The 25,009-nt window shown below is 32.3% G+C and overlaps 2 protein-coding genes across 4 annotated transcripts in view; both read left to right on the forward strand.

Annotated features, from left to right (window-relative positions):
* The window catches only part of LOC126760577 (G1/S-specific cyclin-D1), a 113,769-nt gene extending 106,465 nt beyond the window's left edge, over positions 1–7,304 (forward strand). For 2 of the 3 annotated variants that reach the window (XM_050476318.1, XM_050476319.1), the window contains 2 exons: positions 1,038–1,234; positions 1,299–7,304. In XM_050476318.1, coding sequence (XP_050332275.1) covers positions 1,038–1,234; positions 1,299–1,320 — 219 coding nt within the window. In that variant the 3' untranslated portion in view covers positions 1,321–7,304. Of the gene's footprint in view, positions 1–1,037 lie in introns of all 3 variants that reach the window. The other variant, XM_050476320.1, reaches the window with a different exon arrangement.
* LOC126760570 (uncharacterized) overlaps positions 1–25,009 on the forward strand; it is a 439,995-nt gene that overhangs the window by 275,813 nt on the left and 139,173 nt on the right. The gene's annotated exons all lie outside the window — the stretch shown is intronic.

Below are 25,009 nucleotides of genomic sequence, written 5' to 3' on the forward strand. Positions count from 1 at the left end.
TACTTATTTTCCAGTTAATTAGTGCTTAATTGTTTGACAGTTAGTACTTAATTTTTACTCAATTAATGCTTATCAGTCAAATAGCATTAATTGTCAGTTAATTAGTGCTTAATTGTTTGACAGTTAGTACTTAATTTTTACTCAATTAGTGCTTATCAGTCAAGTTGTGCTTAATTGCCAAACAATTAGTAGTTAATTTTAAGCTAACTAGTGCTTATCAGTCAAATAGTGCTTAATTTCCAATTAATTAGTGCTAATTTATTTGTGAATTTATCCTAACTGTCAATTAGTACTTAATTCCCTGCCAATCAATACTTAATCGTCACTTAATTATTACTTAATTGTTAGTCAATTAGTGCTTAATTGTCACTAAATTATTAGCAAACTCATTGTGCTCTTTAGTAATTTTAGCCAATTAGTGTTAATGAGTCAAACAGTGTTTAATTGCCAGTTAATTAGTGCTTAATTGTTTGTCAATTAATTCTTAGCTACCAATTAGTACTTAATTTTCAGTCAATCAGTATTTAATTGCCACACAACAAACTAGTACTTAATTGTTAGTCAATTAGTGCTTAATTGTCACTAAATTATTAGCAAACTCATTGTGCTCTCTAGTAATTTTAGCCAATTAGTGCTAATCAGTCAAATAGTGTTTAATTGCCAGTTAATTAGTGTTTAATTGTTTGTCAATTAATTCTTAGCTACCAATTAGTACTTAATTTTCAGTCAATCAGTACTTAATTGCCACTTAATTAGTATTTACTTGCCAGGCAATTAGTGCTTAATTATCAATAAACCGTTAAGTATGTTTATAGTCACCTAAGTGCGCAGCAATTAAGCAGGGAAATCAAAGCAAATTGAGGCTGCGAAGAGTGAGAGCGCCGCAGGCAAATGAAAAATAGAATGACCTTAAGTATAGCTGTTAAATTAAATTTAAGTTACTACAAATTAAGTAAGCACGCTACTATTAATAACGTAAATAAGTCCAACTCGTTGGCAACAAAACACATTTACTCATCACTTTCACTTTCTTTCAGGGATGCCTGCTCGAATGCATGCAGAAAATGGAAATCATCTTCGAAGAGCACAGTCGGAACCTGCCGTCTTATGTAAGCCCGGCGGAGCCGTATCCTCAGCAGCAGCAGCAACTGTCAGCGGAGCAGTCACACCAGCAGCAGCAGCAACAACAACATCATCAGAATCAACAAAAACAGCAACAACATGTGCATACAATGTGAGCACAACTCGGCAATATTGTAAATTTAAATGATTATTTTTTGCTTAAATTTTGCAAAAAGGAACGAGGACATACGAAATTAGAAGCGCAACTCGCATTCGGTATTCGGCGCGTAATGCCACGCGTTTTCAGAAAGCAAAACTAACTGTGAAACTAAGCAATTTGAATGTTGAAACTATAATTTTTTTTTTGAATTTCAAAATATCTCAGGAATTTATATATATATTTTTGGAACTCCGTATACAATTTAAAAGCACTACTTTCGCTGCAAAGTAAATGCTCACATATGTACATGCGTAAATATGTACGTTTACAGAATTCCAAATTTTGTTCGTAAAATGTGTGCTGAAAATAGATTAGCTAGAAATTTGTTATTTAACTACCTACGAGTTGGTTTCGAGTGTTGCCTACCTTTAGGCGCATTAGCAAGCGCTCGTCAACCATTCGGGCGGACGGAGGTGCTTGTACCACTAAAATACTATTGTAAACACTATTTGTTCACTAAGTAATAAGAAAGCAGTCAGTTGTTGCAGTTTATACACACACACACATACATACATATATGTATGTATGTTTTTTTTTTATTTTTTCTATTTGCAGAAAAGAATGAACATGTAAAATATTACTTATTTATGCTATTATTATTATTATAATTATACATTATATGCATATACTGCCAACCTACCTAAAAAAAGCACACAACCACACCAACACACACACACATAGATACGCATAAAGAAAAATCAAACTCTTGTCAGTTTATTTACCTACATTTATACTTAGTTTTATAAGTAAGGAAGTAAGTAAGTAAGTTAACCAAAATTTTCATATGGATTTGAATGAATGATATATTTAGCATGTAAGCGGAAATGTACTAAATGAATTAGTATTGCGAATGAACACATACACACACATACCACACCAACCGACACAAGCACACACACACACACAATAGCGTTAAAATACATTGGTATTTTTCAGCAGCAAATGAATTGAAAATTTTGGGTTATTTTTTTTTTTTGTTTTTGTTTTAAAAAAGACTTCAAGTACAAATAAATAGTTATACACAAATCGCTATAGAACCAGTAGTTTCTCTTAACAACCACCAATAGACAAGTTCTCGAGTCGCATCAAGCAGTTTGGCTCGCGCAAATTGTTGTTGCACAAACCGAAATAGGCAATATTGAAATGCATATGTGTTCAAAGCTGAAATTTGGCAGAGAGTTTCATCCACTATAAGCATTAGTAAGTAGTTTTACACATATTACCGTTAAAATATATATATATATATATAGTAGCCATAAGTCAGCTTAGCAAGTTAGTAGGTTAACGCTTTGTACTAAACTTTTTCACTTTTTAAATTTTTTTGAATTATTTTGTATAAGCCACTTGAATTTGTAAAAATAAACAAGGAAACGAAAATAATAGACTGAATAAACACACACACAAAACTAATAATGGAGCAATATAAATTTGTAAATAGTTACATGCACATACATACATACACACACAGCAGATGAAAAAAAACTGTAAATTATAAATATTTATCCTTTAGAAATGCGGGTACATACAAGGCTTTAGTTATACATACATACTACTTACATATATACATAACCTTAAACGTTAAGGCTAGAAGTTGGCGCACATAAGTTTAACGGAAATATCTTTGTATATGTTCTAAACACTTTCTCCTTAAAATAATTGGTTTTTATGTACTATACTTTGGCTGGAGGCAGAAAAAAGTATGCACTCATTATTTTTCAAAAATTCCTTCAAGCTTATAATTTAGAATATTGAAGAGTTTCGAGTAAAAGTTGCCTAACTACAAGCGTCTAATGCTCTGTATTAGCACTATGATGTCAAAATTTAGTCATATTTGGTGCCTGGCGTAGTTGTACTTTTCCTTTTGAAATATGGTAACTTTATGCTCAAAATCGTTTTATATTTTAGAAACTTGTTGGAGAGTTGCTTAAAGCTTAGTTTGACTGTAGAAATATATCAAAATCTAACTGTATTTTAGAAATATGGCAATTTTTTGTTCAAAATTTAAATCGAATTTACAAATAAGGCAAGCACTTGCTCAAAATCGAAATTGAGTTTAGCCATATGGCAACTCTTAACTCAATATATCCAATTAAATTTAAGAGATATAGCAACTTTGTGCTCTATATCTAGCTGAGTTCTAAAAATATGGAAATTTTTTTGCTAAAAATATAATTCTGCTTTAGAAATATGACAACTTTTTGCTCAAAATTTTATTGGACTTAGAAATATGACAACCATATGCTCAAACTGTAGTTGTATCTCAGAAATTTTACAACTATTCGCTCAAAATTTACTTGGAATTAGGAGTTATGGCAACTAGTTGCTCAAAATCTATATTAGACTAAAAAAAATTACAGTTATTTGCTCAAAATCGAATTGTATTTTGGAAGTATGGCAACTCTGTGCGCTAAATTTAGATAGATAGTAAAAATACTGTTACTATTTGCTAACTATGTAATTCTACTTTAGAAATATGGCAACTCTTAGCGAAAAAATTGATCGAAAATTAGAAATATGGCAACCCTTTGTGCACAATCCGGTGATTATGGAAAAATAAATTTCAAAACCGTCTGATAGTTAATCAAAAAAACATTTATAACAGTTTTAATGAAGGTCTTACTGCGAAAATTATCTGCAATGAATGTAGTCCCGAATTGTGTCGTCACCTAAGATGTACAACAACGTATCATCCAAAAATTCGAAATTAGGTTTTTTATAGCTTACGATATGTAGCATAAAATTTTTAGTTTCCGCTGTCACATATAACCAAAATATAACCAATTTTATAACCAATTTTATAACCATTTTATAACCAATATATAACCATTTTATCACCAATATACAACCATTTTATAGCCAAAACTCAAATTTTATTTCAATATGAGTGGTTTCTATTATAACGTTTTTCCTTCGCCTGTAAACTTATGAAAAGTTATGTTATGTTACGTTGTTTTGCATTTTATGCGACGATTTGTATGTCCGTATAACTTGATTGTCCTTCTTCAGCCAAAGTAGTTACATTTCTAATTGTGCTATGAAAAATACTTCTGCATAGCATTACAACTAAGTACGTTTGTATGTATTTTAGTACATATACTCATTTATAATAATAATTCAAAACCGAAAGACAACGCACAGGAAGTTTTTGTGCCTAACTAATTCCCTTATCGCCTTGTAAATGAAGCCACCAATCGCACACTTCTTGTGCGCCTAACTTCCAACTTAATTTACGGCATAAATTTGTTGCATTTTTTGCTATACAAATACATTTACATACATACATATATAGGTTTTTATTTTTTTTTAACTTAGGCTAACGTATGGAACTTATCCTCGCTGGAAAACGAAAGAAAGCGTAATGCATTCTCAATTAATTGCGCCAATTTTACATAATTCTTTTATTTTTTCTTTTATGGTTTTGCTTTTCAACCGATAAATCAATTTTCTATGTGACTTTTTGGCCGCAATTAAAGGGTACAATTGGTTTCTTGTCTTGCAAAGATATTGTGATTGTGATTTCACTTACTTACACACATATACAAGTACATACAACTACATACATACAATAAATACATGTATACACGTATGTATATATGTAAAGCTTACGCGCTATATACATACATTTGTAAGTGTAGTGAGTCTTAATATACTTCGATTTAGTAGGGTCAGTAGGTGCTAAAAGTCTATATACCCAAAGTACATAATATACACGGTAGTAGATATGTAGCAGCGTATATGGATTTATGCACACTTACATGCAGTGAAGGGGGAAAATATGCTTTTAGTTACGCTTTTTTACATAAACATTAAATAAACAGTACGAATAAAAAACAGCAACAAAACGAAATCATTAAACCAATCAGACATACCTGCACACATACAGGCACACATACACAAAAGTATGCAATTTGCAACTCACAAACAATAAATAGGTACATAACAGCAGTGACCGGGTATAATTATGCGTGCATTCGCGAAAAAGCATAAATCCGTTATATAAGCGTATATAAATGGTAGATTGGTGCACAGTGGGCTTTGTAAGCAGTAATTTGTATTTTGTGGCTGAAATGTGTTGTAGCAACTAGCAAGTGAGGACTTAAGCAAAAATTAAGTAAAATTTTGGAAAATGTTTCAACTAAAAAACGCTATAGCGCACATCTAAAATCGAAACCACTGTTGTAAATATATTTAAGTTAAAAAAAAAAATATTCAAAAATAGTTTAAAATTAATATTTTAGTTATTTGCGTGTAGTTTTTAGTACATAACCTCAAACTACGTTAATTTTTATGTAATTAATGTAATTAAGCAGTTGTAATTGTACTCTTAATTCTAATTGTAATGCATTGTAATTGTTTGTAGTAGTTGCATTAGTCGTATATACCGTTGTATAAGTAGCTGATGTTGGTTTCTAACGTAAAATTTGTATTTTTCAAGTGACGAAGAATTCCGAAACTTCTTTAATTATTTGTTAATTCATTAAAATGCATTTATTCATTGTTAAGCGGTAATATTTTATTGTTAAATCACAAAAAAAAAATACAAAAACAATTATATAAAGTTAATAATTGAAAAAGCAACTGTTGAAAATTGTAAAAAAAAATAAAATAAAACTTTGAAAAATAGTTTTACGGCATACTTATACATACCTACAAGCACACTTAGCTTACTAATATTGTGTAATGTCACGTAAGCGTTTCAATTTTATTGTTAAATGAAACGCTTTGGCAACTGTTGAATTTGAAAAATGTAAAAAAAAAATATTTTGTTATTTTTAGACACACACACACAAACCTTCGTCATTTTAGCGACCCCGCCTTAAGCACTAGACTGTCAAAGTGTGCTCCTTTGACCTCTAGCTAGAGTGTATAAACAGTTTTCCCCCTATCCTCAGCCCCCAACCCTGTTAGGCGTCGTTAAGTACCATAATAAAGAAATGTAATTAAAATTAACATTGTAACTTAGCATTAAACTGCGTTAATTTAACAATTAACCTATTAGATTTACTATATTTTAGGTTATGCAATGTATATATTAAACATTTAATCGTTATTTACTTTTAGTTTGTAAATCACCAACTAATTACCTTAATATATACATATACATACTATGTACTATGTAGTTTCGTGTGTAATATGCATTTGTTGTTGTTAAATTGACAGTTGGCTACTGTAGTACGAAATAGTTGTTGTTATTCCTGCAGCAATTTCGTGGTATGATGTCGAGTTGATAGTCCTTGGCCGGATGAAAATCCGTTCGGTTATTTAGACCCGACTGTCGTGTCATGATCGTGATTTTCGCATGCGAAGACAAAAATGTGAAATGGAAAAATAATATTTTGTTTTGCATATAATTAACGAAATTACGTTGCATGAAAACTGTAAAGAATACAGACAACAACAAAAGAAAAATATTTTATGTTACTTAAAAGCAGGAAAAATAATAACAACAATAATAATGTTGCTTACAATCTGCAAATGAAAGCAAAAATATTAACAACAACTCTCGCATATACAACAACTACATACATATATTGACAAGCGTTAAATTAGTATACGCGTATGTTTGTAGTAGTCATAACCGATATTTGTGTTTTGTCTCTAGAGTTATGCGTACGTATGTGACGTAAAGCATATGTATGTAATATGAATTAATGTATGTATGTATATTGAATATGTGTATTTGTAATTATTTTAAGTCAGACATTTATAACTGTCCTATCTACTATACTTATGTATGTATATGTTTAATCTAACTATCTATATAACTTTAACTCGTGTATTTTTCGCAATGTCGTTATTATCAACATATCTGCTACTTGACATTATAAAGAAAAAGAAAAGATGAAGAAAAAAAAACAAGAAAAACAAAAAAAAAAATTAAAACGCGCAAAAAGAATTGTCTCTCCCGTGCATTTGTGTGCAGCATACATATACCGTTATGGGTAAGTGTGCAAGTGATGGATAAAAAAATAGTGCATAAAAAGTGAATATTTCCATTAACAGTTAATAAAAAAAAAAACAAAATCAAAATAAAAAGATAAAAAATAAAATACAATAAAAAGAAAAAAATAAATAAAACTAAAAACCGACTTTTAAATGTTTTCTATTTGGTGGAGAGGGGGTCACTGGTTGGGTTGCATGCATCAGTTATAATTTTTATACTCTCGCAACAAAGTTGCTAAAGAGAGTATTATAGTTTTGTTCACATAACGGTAGTTTGAAAGTCCTAAAACTAAAAGAGTCAGATATAGGGTTATATATACCAAAGTGATCAGGTTGACGAGTAGAGTTGAAATCCGGATGTCTGTCTGTCCGTCCGTCCGTCTGTCCGTCCGTGCTAGCTGTAACTTGAGTAAAAATTGAGATATCATGATGAAACTTGGTACACGTATTCCTTGGCTCCATAAGAAGGTTAAGTTCGAAGATGGGTAAAATCGGCCTACTGCCACGCCCACAAAATGGCGAAAACCGAAAACCTATAAAGTGTCATAACTTAGCCATAAATAAAGATATTAAAGTGAAATTTGGCACAAAGGATCGCATTAGGGAGGGGCATATTTGGACGTAACTTTTTTGGAAAACTGGGCGTGGCCCCGCCACCTACTAAGTTTTTTATACATATCTCGGAAACTACTATAGCTATGTCAACCAAACTCTACAGAGTCGTTTCCTTCAGGCATTTCCATATACAGTTCAAAAATGGAAGAAATCGGATAATAACCACGCCCACCTCCCATACAAAGGTTATGTTGAAAATCACTAAAAGTGCGTTAACCGACTAACAAAAAACGTCAGAAACACTAAATTTTACGGAAGAAATGGCAGAAGGAAGCTGCACCCAGGCTTTTTTAAAAATTGAAAATGGGCGTGGCCTCCCCACTTAATGACTAAAAACCATATCTCAGGAACTACTATACCGATTTCAATGAAATTCGGTATATAATATGTTCTTAACACCCTGATGACATGTACGAAATATGGGTGAAATCGGTTCACAACCACGCCTTCTTCCAATATAACGCTATTTTGAATTCCATCTGATGCCTTCTCTGTATAATATATACATTAGGAACCAATGATGATAGCGGAATAAAACCTTACACAAATACGGTATTTGAAAAATATGTAAATGACGGATAATGAAATCTCGATTATCACTTTATTATGCGAGAGTATAAAATGTTCGGTGACACCCGAACTTAGCCCTTCCTTACTTGTTATGAATAGCTTCGCGCAAGCGACGCATAACACTCAAATAGCATTGCTTGTTGACAGTTTGGCCGGTCGGAAGGAATTCTGAGTGCACCATACCTCAATAATCGACGAAAACTGTCAACCTAACTTTGATTTTCGAACTGTTTTGAAGTGGGTTTTTCGGCGTCATCTCAGCTTTATCACGATTTTCGGCCGATTGATCGTCTGTTTCCGGGTCGTAAGCATGATCTAAGACTCATCGCCAGTAATAATTCTCGTAGTCGGAAAGCATTGTTTCACAAATGTTAACGCGATATTGATTTTGGAACCAATCGTGCTTTCACTTTTCTATGAAAATGGTTTTCAGTGATCCTTTCGAGGTTCCAACAATGCCAATCAAATCTCTGACTGTTAAACGTCGATTCTCAAGCACCAATTCTTTTATTTTATTGACGTCTTGATCATCAATTGATGTTGATGGCCGTCCGGACATGCTTCATATATTAAGTGAACTATTTTATTAACATCGGATTGAAGTTATCGAGCCCCATTTTCCAGAAATTGAATTTCAATTGCAAACTTAAAATCGGTCCAAACATGTGAATGAACCGATGATATAAACGCCTGATAATTTTTCGTAACTTTTTCGGTTTTTAGAAAAATCCCTTAAATATGTACTTCAATTTGATTTTTGTTGCTGTGTTTTTGTCTCTTGTCTCTGAAATACACACTTAAACATAATTTAGGCCGTCCCTAGCTTTTTTTCTCGCATAAATACCTACAAATGCCCCATTTTTTTTAATTTCCGCAACTCATCAACAGAAAAATTTCGAGAAAAGTTTTCGTTTTTGCGGTTTCAATGATTTCGAAATTAGCGCCATCTATTAGCGAAATGTATTTTATAGAGTCGTTGAGTTCAACTTCATTGAAATTTTTTTTTCGATACAGTTTCAATGATTTCAACGTAATTTGTTTCGCTCCAAACGGATTCAATGATTAGACCCATTATATCTGGCGCCATTATCCCAGATATGATGCTTAGCCGGAACGCCGATTTTGCCATATGTTTTGCCATTAGTGCTGGACCTCATGCAGGCGTGGCATACATCAAAAATGCTCTGCTGCTTCGATATGGTCTTCCTATGTTGGCCATGATTCTGGATAAGGCCTCATTTATAAGCGCAACTTTTTCGCACACTTTTTCAATGTGGATTTCATAGCCGTCATAGAGGTAGGTTTTCAACTCCAATCGGTGAATTGAAGTTGAATCAGTATTATTATACTTGTATTATTATACGTTCTCTGGTTAACACCAACGATTGATAGACGACCACTTTGCATGCCCCGCTTAACTCACTCACCTTTTGTGCGACACCGCCGAAAGAGCTCGATTCCTGCATTTACCGCTAAGAGATTTCGATGACAGTTGAATTTGCCCTTTTCCCCGAACAGGATTTTGGTACTCCTTTGAATTTTGTGCGCTTCTTCACAAATACGTTTATTTGGAAAATCTTACTCTAGTTTACCTCTAAATAAAAAATATTCATTAGCTACAAATTCAGAATCTGCCAGCTTCTGTTGTTCCTACCCCTATTTATGGGTGGCAAGTAAGTAAATTATTGCGGAATGTTTCGACGGAATGGGTGTATGAAAAGAGTATGTATGTATGTTCCTCGTACGTATGTTTAATTTTTCACATTTAACCTGCTACAATATTCAAAGCTAGATTTTTCCAAGATTAGTCCAGTTTCTCTAGATAGCTTTATTTATGTAATGGCTGGTAGCTTGACGTTAATTGTTCACTCAGCTGTGCGAAAAATTTTTAGTGCTTCTGAACGGAAGAAAATATCTCCACGGATGTTTTCGACAAGATCATACAAACATATATTTTTGGCTAAGAGTTTACAATTTATGAGCTTGATCCTAAAACCTAAATTATTGCACCATCTCAATATAAAAATGAGTAAACAATACTCTTGGCATACTTAAGATATTAGACTACTTTCCTCAAGAAAGATAAATAGCGAGGTTTCATTTTTGAATTCTCTTAAAGCTCTGTATCGGCCAGACTGTGTGACTTTGTTAAATCCACTAGAAAGGTTCTGCGGCAGATTTATGGTCCTTGCGCATTGTCAACGACGTATACCGCAGTTGCTGGAACGTCCGAATGGTTGAAAACAATCCAGCTCTGAGAGTGCTGGACACAATACCCGCCGGGGGAAGCAGAGGAAGAGGAAGACCTCTACTCCGTTGGAAAGACCAGGTAGAAAAGGACCTGTTTACACTTTGTCGGAATTTCCAATTGGCGCCAAACAGCGAAAAGGAAGAACGACTGGCGCGGTGTTGTAAACTCGGCTATAACCGTGTAAGCGGGGTCTACCTCTACGGTTGTGTATGTTACTATTATTAGGTTTTTTAAACATTTTTTCCAATAATCGTATCATTAGTTACACTATGTTAAACCTCCGAGTGTGCTCTTCACTATTTTCTCCATTGTGCGAATAATATCAAGAAGGTAAAATTGAATTCCATTCCACCATTCGTGACTGGTCTGAGTGGTCAATTTAAAAGTCAAAACATCGTCGCTTTCATGTTCTAAAGCAATAAACTATGTCAATGCGCAATTTTATGAAACATAATCTAAACACGAAGACACTAAAGTAAAACTACTTTTTTGCAAAAACAATGAAGTTGTGGGATTAAATTATTCAAATACGAGCTGGCTTTGTGCGTCGGTCCCAGCGAATTATACTTGCTGATTCGATGAGTCGATTTCGTTGGGTATTTTGTAAATACATACCTACTATATATACGACTATATACTAAACACAGACATCCACGCGTGGTTTCTAACATAAGTGACACATAGCGAAAAAGTGTTCTAACATACGGACCATTTTTCTCTAAGCGCCGTGTCTGTATATTCTTAATTCGCAATTCCAATATTGACCTGGTTTTCATTACTAGTGGGTTAGTTTAGCATGTATCTATGCTAAGGTATGCTAAGTCAGACACGCGTGAGTCAAATATGCTTGCGATTTTGGAGTTTCTTCTTTTCTATCTAATGAAATAATTATTTTTGGTAAGGTAGACATCTATGTATCATATTCAGTGGGATCGAAGATTTTGTTACTTAGTGTATATTATTTATTTAAATTTCATTAAAGGCTTTCGAAAAATTGTAAGAAATCTCCGGTTACAAGGGGATACAGACATTAGCGTGAAGCAATTCACTTGACATCGATACAAACGCAAATTAGGTAGCTATTTCCTTAAAACATCCCGATCTTCGACGGTTGTCCATATCTTCAGTAAAGTTTTCTAGTTGATGTTAAAACCAGCCTAATTACAAAATTTTCTCAAACAATATCGCAGAATACTTTTGAAAATCGTATTCATTTAGAACTTTCCCGTTGTCGGTCTCATCGGTCAAAGTGGTATAGAACACTCTCTGTAAATTTTTATGATACCAGAACTGTAGTACGGATTCGTTGTAGCATACCTATACATTACGTACGTCATTTCATTCTGTGTGCCTTCTCCGAAAAACATACGACAAAATTCAGAAAATAATCGTAAGCTAATGAACTCCATAATCTAATACACGATGATAACAGAAAGTGCTGAAAACTATAGTATCCGAGTAGGAAACGGTGTAACGGTGTGATTGATTTACTTCCTTATTCAGTAAGATCAGTAAATATAAGAAACATTGATCAAAAATTTGTGTAAGTCAAAAAAAAAACCATGTCGAATTAGAATCTAGAGCAAAATTTTTTTTATGATTATTCTAATAAGTTACTCACTGTTGCACATCCTCCAAAGGAACTCTGAACGGTTTTACGTGGGCGAACATACATGGAATATATCTTGTAAGAGATATATACAGCATCAAATTAATGAATTCGAAAAATTCTTCCTGCAGCTGTACTTAAAATCATCGATAATAATAGCGGGAGATTTTAATGCTTGGGATAGCAAGAGCACCAGTCATCGTATACGTCTTATGTGAGGTGTTGGACCTGTACACTAACAGTGATCACATTGCTATTATTGCCGAAGTTTTGTTCTCCCTAGAAACGGAAACCCTCAGCCGAAACATCTCGCCAAAACGAAAATGGAGACAAAAGGAGTTCGATAGGGACGTTTGTGAGAGCGTCTGGAATGCAATAAAGGCACCAGGTGATAGCGCCCTCCACTTAGTATCCGATGTGCAGAAAGAACTAGTTGCAGCATGCGGCGTAACTATGCATATAATGAAATACGTTAAGCGAAATTACCTTTCTGGTGGAACGAAGAAATCGTCACACTGAGGAAGCTCTACCACTCAGCTAGACGTTGCTTACAGTGTAACCAAGAGTGAGAATGAAGGCCGCCTCAGAGAAACTTTTAAAAGCCAAACAAGAAAAAACGTTAACTTCGGCTGCACCGAAGCTAATATACCCTTCACAGGTGCATTTCTTTTAGTAACTATGTGTTCAGTTTATATGGAAGCTATATGCTATAGTAATCCGATCTGAACATTTTTTCGGAGAATACATTGTTGCCTTAGAAAATAATCCATACCAAAGTTTATGAATATATGTATCTTGTCAAATGCAAAAGTTTTCCGTACAAGAACTTGATTCCGATCGTTCAGTTTGTATGGCAGCTATATGTTATAGTGGTCTGATATCGGCAGCTCCGACAAATGAGCAGCTTCTTGAAGAGAAAATGATGTTTGCAAAATTTCAAAACGGTATCTTAAAAACTAGAGACTATTTCGTATATATACAGACATATGGACGGACGTACATGGCTAAATCGACTCAGCTCAACATACTGATCATGTACATATATATACTTTATAAGGTCTCCGCCGCTTCCTTCTGGGTGTTACAAACTTCGTGACAAACTTAATATACCCTGTTCAGGGTATAAAAAAACTGCTGAAAACAGTCATTGGTCGAAGCAAAAGATCCTGCTTTGAAAAATGTTGTGAAGAACTTGTGACCTTTATACATGTTCGACACGATTGGTGAATTGGAAAAAACCGACGGATTATCAGAGAGACAGTACGGCTTTTAAAAAAAGAGGTCCACTATTGACGAAGTTGATACAGCAAAATGTGCAGTAAGTGGTAAAAGATGGAAAGGTGGCACAAAAAAATAGGCGTCAGTCAGTTCGTATGATAGATGAGACTTAAAGTTCTCTCCCATGTAGAAATACTTAATCCGGTGGTTCCGTGGCAGAGATAGGAGTTGGGAGTAGGTTAGGTTTAGCAGATTAAAGCTGTCACGATAGTGAAAGTTCTGTTCTCACATTTACCAAGGGTTCGCTTTCAACACACCTGTTTTAGGGGGTCCAAACATCATCAACGTACTTCTTTATCTTCAAGTTCATTTGTAATAAGAAAATAAATTTACTAATTGTATATTGTAGTGCTAAGTACTCTCGTCAACATACTTTATAATAGTTTCTGGGACCATATAGAGCTGCTTTCAAATTCAATACTTTTTGTCGATATCGTATAAGAAATATTTCGTGTACATCAACGACAAACAAATACAAGATCCGAATGCATTGTTTTGGATCTTACGAAATAATGTTGAAAAATATGGAAAAAATGCGAAAAATGTATTAGCAACGCAAAGCAATTCTGCCGCTGCCACCAATCACATTGCATTTTTATGAAGCATTTTGAAACGAAATTCGTTTCATTCATAACCATTGAGTGATTCCAGGAATTTATGAATGCCTTCGTTGATGCACAACAACTCCCCATCAGCAGCCTCGTCTACAATTTCATTTATTTTCGATTACTGGTTTTCGTTTTTTGTCTTCTCAGACCATCCCTTCTACTTCTCATTCGAGAGTCTGTTGTTTATTCCCAAATTCATCTGAAATGCAGTTTAAACCTTTTACCTCATTGTAATGTTTTGTGGCTGCCACCGCCCGACGGAGGTTTTCGACTTGCCGCCCCGCGCCGCTTCGGTAAACGAGAAGCATGCAAATAAGCAAGTTGCTGTTGATCGTTCTTTCGACGATCTGCTGTCGATGTTGCAAAATCACGGCTGTTGCCGTCGCATACTCCTTTGATGTGCGGCGCTCAGTGGTCGCTGTGGCTTCACATCGTTAATGCGCCATAAAATACAGGTTGTAGTTGGGTGGAGGCGACGATGCTGTTTGTCTGCACTGGGACATGTGTATGTGTGTTTGCGTGTGGTAGGAAGGTGCGAGGAAGCGAGGTGTGGCCTCACGGATTGAATTGAGTGCGAAATGAAAGCTTGTAGCGGAACAAAAGTTTAGCCAACATTCGATCCGAAAATAAGCACAACAACAACGTGTACAAAAAGCATAGAGTAGCTGATCAAGAAAAGAGGAAGGCAAAGGAATGAATGTAGGAAAGCGAATTGTTAATAAGTTTGCTTCATACAACATCGATATTTCGGGAATGTAATCAGGTAGCGCCAACTAGCATATATTGTTGTTGTGATCTTCAAAATGTTTCGGTAATGCAGCCAACCGAATACTTCATCTTCCTTACTTTCCTTTTAAATGCCAGTCTCGAGCAATTGGAACGGAAAAGCTACGCCACTTTAGAACCACTTGTGTGATGGTCTCCTCGTCGTTCCACTGATTAAGGTGGTGCTCAAATTAACCGGAGCAGTGGGTTCAACCGAATTTCGTCTGCCTTGCAATGCGGCAAGTTCTTGATTGTCGCCGCCATTTAATGACGGGGTCGGTGGCTTGCTACAATCTCTTTGTTGCTCTCGTTTTAAAAGGGTTGAGATTAAATTGCAGATGATTTCGCAAAATAAAATTTGCATTGATCAAATACAATGTTGCTTTTGGGTTTCCTTTTGAAATTTCCAATCGAGTAATCGAGCGAACAAAAAGCCAAATAATTGATAATGCTTGAGCTAAATTACAAAATTTGGTTTTATGGTATTCCTTTGGTATAGAAAGTTGGCTCTACACTTTGGAATACCCTTAGCTTACAAGAAACACAGAATTTTTAGAATGTTAAAATTAATTTATTACTTTTTTCTGAGTGTAAAGAGGACTGAGGTAAAACTAATTAAGAATATATGCCGATCCCTCTTTGCCTCGTCAACTAGTAAAATATTGAATTTTCATGAATTTTGTATGCCGAATTAAGGAAAGAGATAGCTTTGCTCAAAGCCGAAAATCAGAACTTAAAAACAAGAAGTATAAGTCCCACTAGTTATAAAAAAAATAAAGGCTGTAAAGCACACATCACTTGATGAAATGATGCTAGCATTATCCAACAAATCTTAGCAAAGCTTACAAAACAAAATACATCTGAATAATTTCCACCTTACCCAAATACTCAGTGGGCATGGTTGCTTCAGAAGCTACCTATTCAAATATCGTCATGACTCTAGTCCACACTGTCCGACGTGTACAGAGTGTATAGAAGACTCTGAACACGTGTTCTTTTATTGCCCTCGGTTTTCAAGTATAAGGGAAAAGCTGACTACCACCCTTGGAGGTAGTATCACGGTGGAAAATTTGACAACACTTATGTGCGAATCCTCTGTAAAATGGAAAGCTGTCAGCGAAGCGGCAAATCAAATTATGACAAAATTGAGACAATTAGAACAGATTAGGCGTCAGTCAGTCCGTGCAATAGAGGAGACTTAAACGTCTTCCTCTTTCCCATGAAGTAATACTTTGTCCAGTGGTTCCGTGGGAGAGACATGAGGTGGGAGTAGGTTAGGTTTAGCGGATTAAAGTCCCGCACTCCGGCTTTCGATGCTTCTTCCTACTATAAAAAAAAAAAAATAAAAAATAAAAAAATTAAAAAAAAAAAAATCCGAATAATTGTGCACGCGGAGGGGCTGCCAATTATAATAAGAAGTCCTTGTCCCTTAAATCATGAATTTGACAAATACAATTCAATATGCAAAACAAGTACTATTCGTCACCTACTCACGATGTCATAAAAGTGTTGCGAAGCATTGCTATTGTATTTTTTTTTTAACTTCTCTCGAGCGGTTGACAAATTGGATGGGATCCAACGGCAACAAATTTGCTTTACACTCATGCACTATTGAATGTGTGCTGTTCTCACTAAGTTGTCCCCATCTCACGAGAGGTCTCATGATGCTCTTGCAATATCAGTTTGCGCACGGCATCAGTACTTTCTGGAACTAAAACTGATTTTGAACGACCTTCCCGAAATTCTTCTTGGAGTGATCTACGACTTCGATATACACTGATAATCGCAGAACTGTTCGTGATTTAATACCATTTTTTGGGTCCAAGATTAATATTTTAAGTTACTGTAAACTAAGTATGTATAAAACCAAGCTTTCGATAAAGTTGTGAGTGGTTTGATTGCAATACTACGCAATATATAGAATAGACCGAAGACACAAGTAAAAGAAGCAACAATCCTTATATTCCCTATGGGTTACTTTAAGGGAATTCGAATCGCAAGGACTGGGTTTTATATGTATATACGACATATACCAGACATTCCGAAAATAATGGTCCTCATTAAACTAAAATATGTCAAATGCTGCTGAATGATAGGCGACATTTTTCGACGTTGAAATACATAGATAAAAACTACTATTTCCTAGCGAATTTTTATAAGGGAAGGATCTAAACAACATCGATGTAGTTTCCAGCTAGGTTAAAAAACAGGTGTGCCAAACGACTGATAACTGACTGATAATCATATGGCACCGCTATGTCTGAATTTGGTGTCCCCGCAAAATTAATATGACGTTGAACAATACCAAAAGTTCCGTCAGATACCAAACGAGGTTCAGACAAGGCGACTCCCTAAAGTATGATTTCTTCAATTTACTACTCGAGAAAAAAAGTTGAGCTGTAGAGCTGAATAGAGAAGGTACAATCTTCTACAAGAGTGTACAACTGCTGACGTACGTCGATGACATCGATATCATTGGCCATAACAACCGCCTCGTTAGTTCAGCTTCCTCCAATTTGAACAAAACCGAAGCAAATGGATCTGTTGGTGAACGACGGAAAAACGAAATACATATATCTTGTGATAAAATGAACTATCATCATATTTGTGACTTGGCTCCACGTCCCTATTGGGTCATAACTGAGGAGATAATTTCGTGTATCTTGGAATTGAGAACACCAATAACAACGTCAGCTTCGAAATCAAACTTAAAATAACTTCTGCCACCAGGTGCTACTTCGGACTGAGGAGGTAATTGAGAAGTGAAGGCTCCCTAAGACCAAATTCTACAAGTCACTCATTATCCCCGTCCTGCTATATGGTGCAGGCATGGACGATGACAACATCTGATGAGTTGGTCGTAACGAGTTTTCGAGAGAAAGGTTCTGTGGAAGATTTATGGTTTTTTCCGCATTGGCAACGGCGAATGGCGAAGTCGATGGAACGATGAGCTGTACGAGATATACGACGCCATTGACATAGTTCAGCGAATTTAGACACAGCGGCTACGTTGGCTATGTCATGTCGTCTGAATTGGTGAAAACACTCCAGCTCTGAGAGTAGACAAAAACCTTCATTCCGTTGGAGCGGCCAGGTGGAGAAGGACCTGGCTACTTTGAAATCTCCAATTAGCGAACGAAAAAGGATCTTAAGACGAAGATTTGGTAATCTCGAGAAATTGCTTACTTGTCCTTGGGTGACAGTCTCCATCGACAATTTTGAGGGTGACTGTGAAATGTCAACGGTGATTCTGTAAAGATAAGCTACTTGTTAAGGCATTAGTATCCTTACATACGAGTTTATCGCTCGAACTTTCCTCTTTCTTCTGCATATACCAAGATAATCATCGTTTCGTATGAAACTTAAATGAAAACACACATTTGGTTTAACATTTAAAATACATTTATTTTCATTTGGATTTCATCTCTGCTCACTACTTCACACTTTCGCTAACGCACTACTACGATTCCGCCGAGGCACTGACGACGCACCGCTGCAACCGACCGACCAGAGGACCACCCACACATGAGTGAGCCATATTTTAAACCACACACACGCCCATTTACGTTTGGGCGCGAAAGTGAAGTTTATAATCTCATGCGCGACTGGGCCCCTCCATGCGCTGGGCATGTGCGCCCGGCGTCGTGGAGCGCGCAGTGCTCGGCTGAAAACTGCAGTGCATGAGTTTGTTGTTGTTGTGTCTTTGTTTTTTTATTTGTTTTTGGTTTTTCTTTAAATTTTGATAAAAATGCAACTTACAATTTGATATTTAGTACATTGGAAATAATGTTGTGTGGGAATAACATAACATCCTGGCACATATCCTACGTGCCACACTTGCCAACTCCTCGCCTTATTTCGTTTTACATTTGTCGTTTTCACATTTTTGTTTTTTGTTTTTTTGGGTTTTGTTTTTGTTTTATCTTTATGATTAACCAGCCTTTCCAATACGGACCGCAATACGGTCTGTCTGTCACTGCTTATATGCTATTATATAACTAAATTATGTTTTCGTTTTGTGTTTCTGTTTCGTAGTTTTTGTTTTGAATTTTTAATAGTATAATTTTACTTTGTATTTTCTCATTTCACTAATTCTTAATTACTTTTAGTAACCATTAAATTTACCATCAATAAAATCGATTTTTTGTTTTTGTTTTTGTTTTTTTTTTGTCTTTGTTGCTTACACCATTATTGTTTTTGAACGTCTTCAAATGATTTACTTACATTATTACTATATATATATATTGTTTCTTCTTCTTTTTTATAGTGGTTTCTCCTTACTTAATAATTCTCTTATGACTAGTTAGTATGTATTTGTTTTTTGGTTTGATTTTTATGTATAAAAAAACTTCCAACCTTGGAGGCAAATATTTTGGAAGCTTTTTCTTTACTCGTTTCTCTGCAATACTTCTTCATCACTTTTATTCACATTTTATTTAATTTACTTCTTATTTGTTGCTATTGATTTACTAAGTTGCTATTTAGTGGTTTTTAGTACTTAAATTTTTTTTTGTAAAAATTTATTGAAATTATGGCTAAATGCATTTTAAAATATTTTAGCAATTTTTTCATTAAAAAAATCAAAAATTTTAATACACGTTCCAAAAAGAATTTAAAAAAAAAAAAAAATATTATAAAAAAGTTCGAAAATGTTGGTTTAAATAAAAAAAGTTCCAGAAAAAGGCATAAAATAGTTGTAATATATTGAATATTAATTTTTAGTTCGAATAATTAAGTTTCTATTTCTAAAAATAAAAAAAAATACAATTCAACAAAAAAATCATAAAATCTAGGAGTTATAAAATGCGTCATTGAAAGTGTAGAAGCCGCACAGCGTAGAGAGCATAAATAAAAAAAAAATAGTGTTGCTAGCGATTTTAGATGTTCAAAACGCCTTGAACTGCGCTAGATGGTTGCATATGATCGACGCTTTCAAAAAAAAAACTCTAAAATCGCCGACGACTCAGAGCTGTGGTGCGCAGCTAACTCAGTAATAGAAAACAGAAATAAACTAGAGAGGGATCACGACAGATAGCGCTCAAGTCAGTAGCAGCACAAAGATCAATTCCAGGCCTATATTTGTAGAATCTTAGCTACTCGAAGTGCCAGACGAATCGTAGATAATTGGCTACCTGACGTTATTGCAACAGTTGACACAGAAAAAGCTCGAAGAAGCTTAATCAGGTCATGATACGGACGCAAGAATGGCTAGACTCGCACCACCTCCAGCTCGCTATGGAAAAAACAAAGCTACATACTATTGCTAACAAACAAGCACATACCCCTCAAAATCGGCGTACAAACGACTGCGGATATTCTTAGGACACAAACAGCAGTAAACTACCTAGGCGTAAGACTGGACCCCACACTAAGCTTCTGGGTATAAATCAAGAACGCTGCAGGAAAGGCAGCGAAAATCATCTTCCTGACTGAACCAACATAGGAAGCCCCAGCCAAGAAAAGAGAACGATTAGCGTCAAATCAGCGCCCTCAGTGTTGCACGAGCAGTGCCAGGCGATGCAATATAGGTTATAAGCGGTAATGCCTAAATTGACCTTCTAGCATACGAAAGAAAAAAGCTGTGGGAGCTAAAGAAATCATCCGATAATAACAAGAGTGCAATTGAACACATATATAATAACAACATGACAACAAAGATGGGAGAATGAAATTCGCGGCAGATGGACGGCCAGACAAATAAAAGATCTAGAGTCATTGACAAGCCATTACTTCAAAAAGTACCTCCACTGAATGGGAAAAGTCGAAGAGCCGTCATGTCTATATAACGACGTGACAGAAGACGACGCTGAATGCATACTCTTTGAATGTGTGCGCTGGCAACGAGAACGTATCGCCGTAGAAAACCTATTTGGCCCAATAAATGCGTACAATGTAATCAGCGTCGGCGGATTATTCAAAAATTCTCAGCAATCTTGTTACGGAGCAAAAAGAGAGACCCGGACGCAGGTGGGCAGATTTAAATCTCTCAATAAGAAAAATAGAATGCCACCTTGAAGTAATGTAAATATGGTCTCAGGGTGGGCGACGGTTCCTTAGAAGGAGATTTTTAGTGACCCTGTATTTGGCACATACCCACGAAAGGCCTTTTCCACCCCCTCACCTGCAAAATAAAGTTATAAAAATTAAAATTTTTTAAAATTAATTACAAAAAAAGCAAAATTATAATTTGAGCTATAAATAATAGTTTTTGATAATAAAAATTATCAAAAGTAATTAGTTAAACGAAAAATATTTATTAATGAATATAATAATTAATTCAATTCAATTTAATAAAATAATTAAAAGAGTAAAAATAATGTTGAGCTATAAATAATAAATATTGATAATAAAAATTGTCAACGGTAATTAATTAAACAATTACTTTTTAATTAGCTGTCTATTAATTATATGTAATGAATAATATTGATAATAAAATTATCAATAATTAATAAAATAATTAATTAAAAATTAAATATTAATTAATTAAAACGAAAAATTATTTTTAATTAATAAACTAATTAATTATAATTAATTATTAATTAACTGTGGTTTAATTTATATTTAATGGATTTTCTTCTCCTTATTAAATAAAAAAAGTCAACTAATTATTTTTTTTGGTTGAATTCGTAATTAATTGATCTCCCGCATTTATATATAAAAATTATATTTAATATTGAAAATAAAAAATGAAATAAAAAATTTTTGGGTTTGAGTTTCTTCAGTATTTTCAGTTTTTGCTATCAATCCAGTAAATGTTTTGCCTTGATCATTCAATTATGTATTTTATATTGTCGAATTTACAATTACAATATAATTACTTTAATATCTTAATGGAATCAGCGTAATTTTGTCTTTTTTTACTAAATTTCATTACAAAAATTAATAAAAAAAATTATATTTTTTTGTGTTCACTTAATTTGTTTGTATAACTTTTGTTGAACTCTTTTCTCTCTCTCTTATTTACACATAAATACATATGTAATTTGTAAAAGTAAAAAATTAATTAACGCAAGTGCTTAAAATTAAATATATATTTTATATGGGTTGTACTTGTTATAATTATGGGCATTACAATTTTGGTATTATTACTTTACTTTTGTGGTTTTTTGGTATACTGTATGTATATTTTGTTGTATTTGAATTTTTTTTTAATACCTGAAATTGTGGCCAACTAATTAAATAATTTGAGATAGAAAAATATAAAAAAATGTGTGCACAAAAATATTAAATTTGAAATAAAATTTAATAAAAATTCCAATTAATTATAATTTTTTTAAGTTTTTTAATTAAATATTTTTTTTTAAATTAATTTTTTAAATTTTTTTTACATTAAATTAATTATTATTTTTTAATTTATAATTAATTCAATAATTAAATTTGTCTTTTTACATAAAATTAATTAATTTTTTTAAATTAAAGTAAATTTTTTTTACATAAAATTAATTAATTAAATTAATATGTAATTAATTTTTTTAATTTAATTAATTAATATAACTTTTTTCATTAAAGTTTAATTTTTTTCTCTTTTTATAAAAAATAGTTTTTTTTTAATTTTTAGCTTTATGGTTTTAATACAGTTGATTTATTTTCAGTAACCAAAATTAAAATGTGACAATTATTTTTTTTGCAGCTGGTAAAGATTAACTATTGGGAACTTGCAACGTATTTGTATGTTTGCGTGTGTGTGTGCTTCGTTTTGTTTTTAATTTTTTACAGTTTTATTGACAGCAATTTACATGTATTCAGTCGATGATTTGTTTATTCATTATTATTTCTATAAATACATAAATTGTACAAACATATATTTATGTATGCATTTTTTGTTGTGTTAAATCCTTGGTTTAGTAACGAAGAAAAGTAAAAAACTGTTTATGAAAAATGCACATTTCGTAAAGTTTGTCGGTATAAACGGCAAGCCGCTACAAATTACATGTAATTAATTTAAATGTCATTATTATTCTTTCTTAAACACAATTGAATTATTTTTCTTTTATTTATACACACTTTATTATATAATATTTTCTTTTTGTTTTTGTTTAGCGTAACATTTTTGTTTTTGTTTTATTTTTTGTATATGGTAAGTAATTTAGTTTTGTTCATTCATGGATGGAGATATGTTTGTAACCAATATTATCCACCTTAACTATTAATGCATTTATTTATATATATTTTAAATGATTTTAGCGTACTTTTATTTTAACATTACGTTAAATCAGAAAAATAAATAAATAAAAAATACAATAAAAGTTAGTGCCAAAACAAAAATTAGTACGAAATTAAAAATTTAGTATATATTTTAAATTAAAAAGTATACAAATTAATTTAAAAAAAAATAGTGTGAAAATTAGTATTAATTTTTTTGATTAATTTTTTGAAAATTTTATAAAATATAAATTGCAAAAATATATAAAATTTAAAAGATTTTTTTTATTTGTTTTTTATTTGGCTTAAAAAATAATTGTACGCATAAGCTTGTATACAAACTTCATTTAATTTAGTTTAAGCTGATTTTAACGAAAATGATATTAGACAACTTAAAAAAAATTAAACTAGACAATTAAAAAATTATGACCAAATATAATTTCGTACTTTTTCTGAAATAAAAAACCAAGAAATTTTATAAAAAATATTTAGTTTTATAATTTTCTAAAAAATAATTAATAAATAATTGCATTTATTATTCGTACATAAATTTAAATTTTTTTCAGTTTATATACTTAAAATAATATTTTTTTAATTATATATAGTTAGTTATTGTTTTTATTTTAAAATAATTATTTTTTAGATAGTTAAATATTTATAAAAAAATATAATTTCATACATAAAAAATACTAAAACAAATAAATAAAAAAAATCGTTTAATAATTTTTTGATAAAATAATTAATGCAAAATTTAACATTATTATTCATACAAAAATTTTGAGTAAATATACAAAACAAAATCTTTTTTTTAATTATATATAAATAGTTAATTATTATTTTTATTTTTAAATTATAATTTTATAAATCATGTACTTATATGTAATTTAATTTAAATAAATATTTTTGTATTCATACAAATTTTACAATTTTTTTCGCTAAATAAATTATAAAACTGTTATATTTTATTATATATGTATATAAATTACATATTATTATATATATATTATATATATAAATTACAAAATAATTTACAAAATTATATGTAAATATTGTTTTTTGAAATTATAATTTTATTAATTATGCATAGTTATTTTTTCATGCATATTTACTTACATACATACATAAATTTTATTTTATTTTTTTAATGTTGTTTGCTTTGCTTTTGTACATTTAGAAAAAAGTTTCCTTAGAGGTAATATCTTATATTTTATGTTTTCTTCTAAAACAAAATAATTTTTGAATTTTTTCTTTTTAATTTTTTACATTCATTAAAATCAAACAAATTTTTTTTTAAAATAATTTTTTAATTTTTATGCTCTTTAATTTTTTAGCATTCATTAAAACCAAATATTATTAATTATAATTATTTATACCTCAAAATTTTTCAATTTTTGTGGCAACTTCCTAAAATTCATATATTTTTTGCATTGCTGACAACTCTGCATAGCCTGTATGAGCCCGTGGCTATGCGGAGAAGTCGTATATGCAATGCAAATAACTGTGAATTCATACACTTCATTAAGTTAGTAATTAATTAATTTTAATTTGCTTAGTTATAATTAACATTGAGCAAACTAGAAAATAAATTAAATATTTGTATGAAAATAAAATTACAAATATAGTCAGAATTATTGTTTTAAATAATTTTAAATAATTAATTTTAATTTTAATAAAAAAAAAACCAAAAAATATATATTAGCCGCTGTGAAAGTTATTACTACGTAGAACTAAATTTAAATGTAATTCTTATTGGGAATCAAGGCATAACATAATTAAGGAGCGTCTTAAGAGCTTAAAGTGTGCAAGAAATTTAAAACGCCCTTCAGCTGCCATAAATGGTTAAAACATTAACGAAATTTATTTTTTTGTAAAATTTTTAATAAATGCTAGGCTGAAGATAATAATAACGGTAGCAAAAGAAAAACTAAATTTGTTCTGTTTTCTCT

Source organism: Bactrocera neohumeralis, chromosome 5 (assembly GCF_024586455.1).
Source record: "Bactrocera neohumeralis isolate Rockhampton chromosome 5, APGP_CSIRO_Bneo_wtdbg2-racon-allhic-juicebox.fasta_v2, whole genome shotgun sequence".
NCBI classification, from domain to species: Eukaryota; Metazoa; Arthropoda; class Insecta; order Diptera; family Tephritidae; genus Bactrocera; species Bactrocera neohumeralis.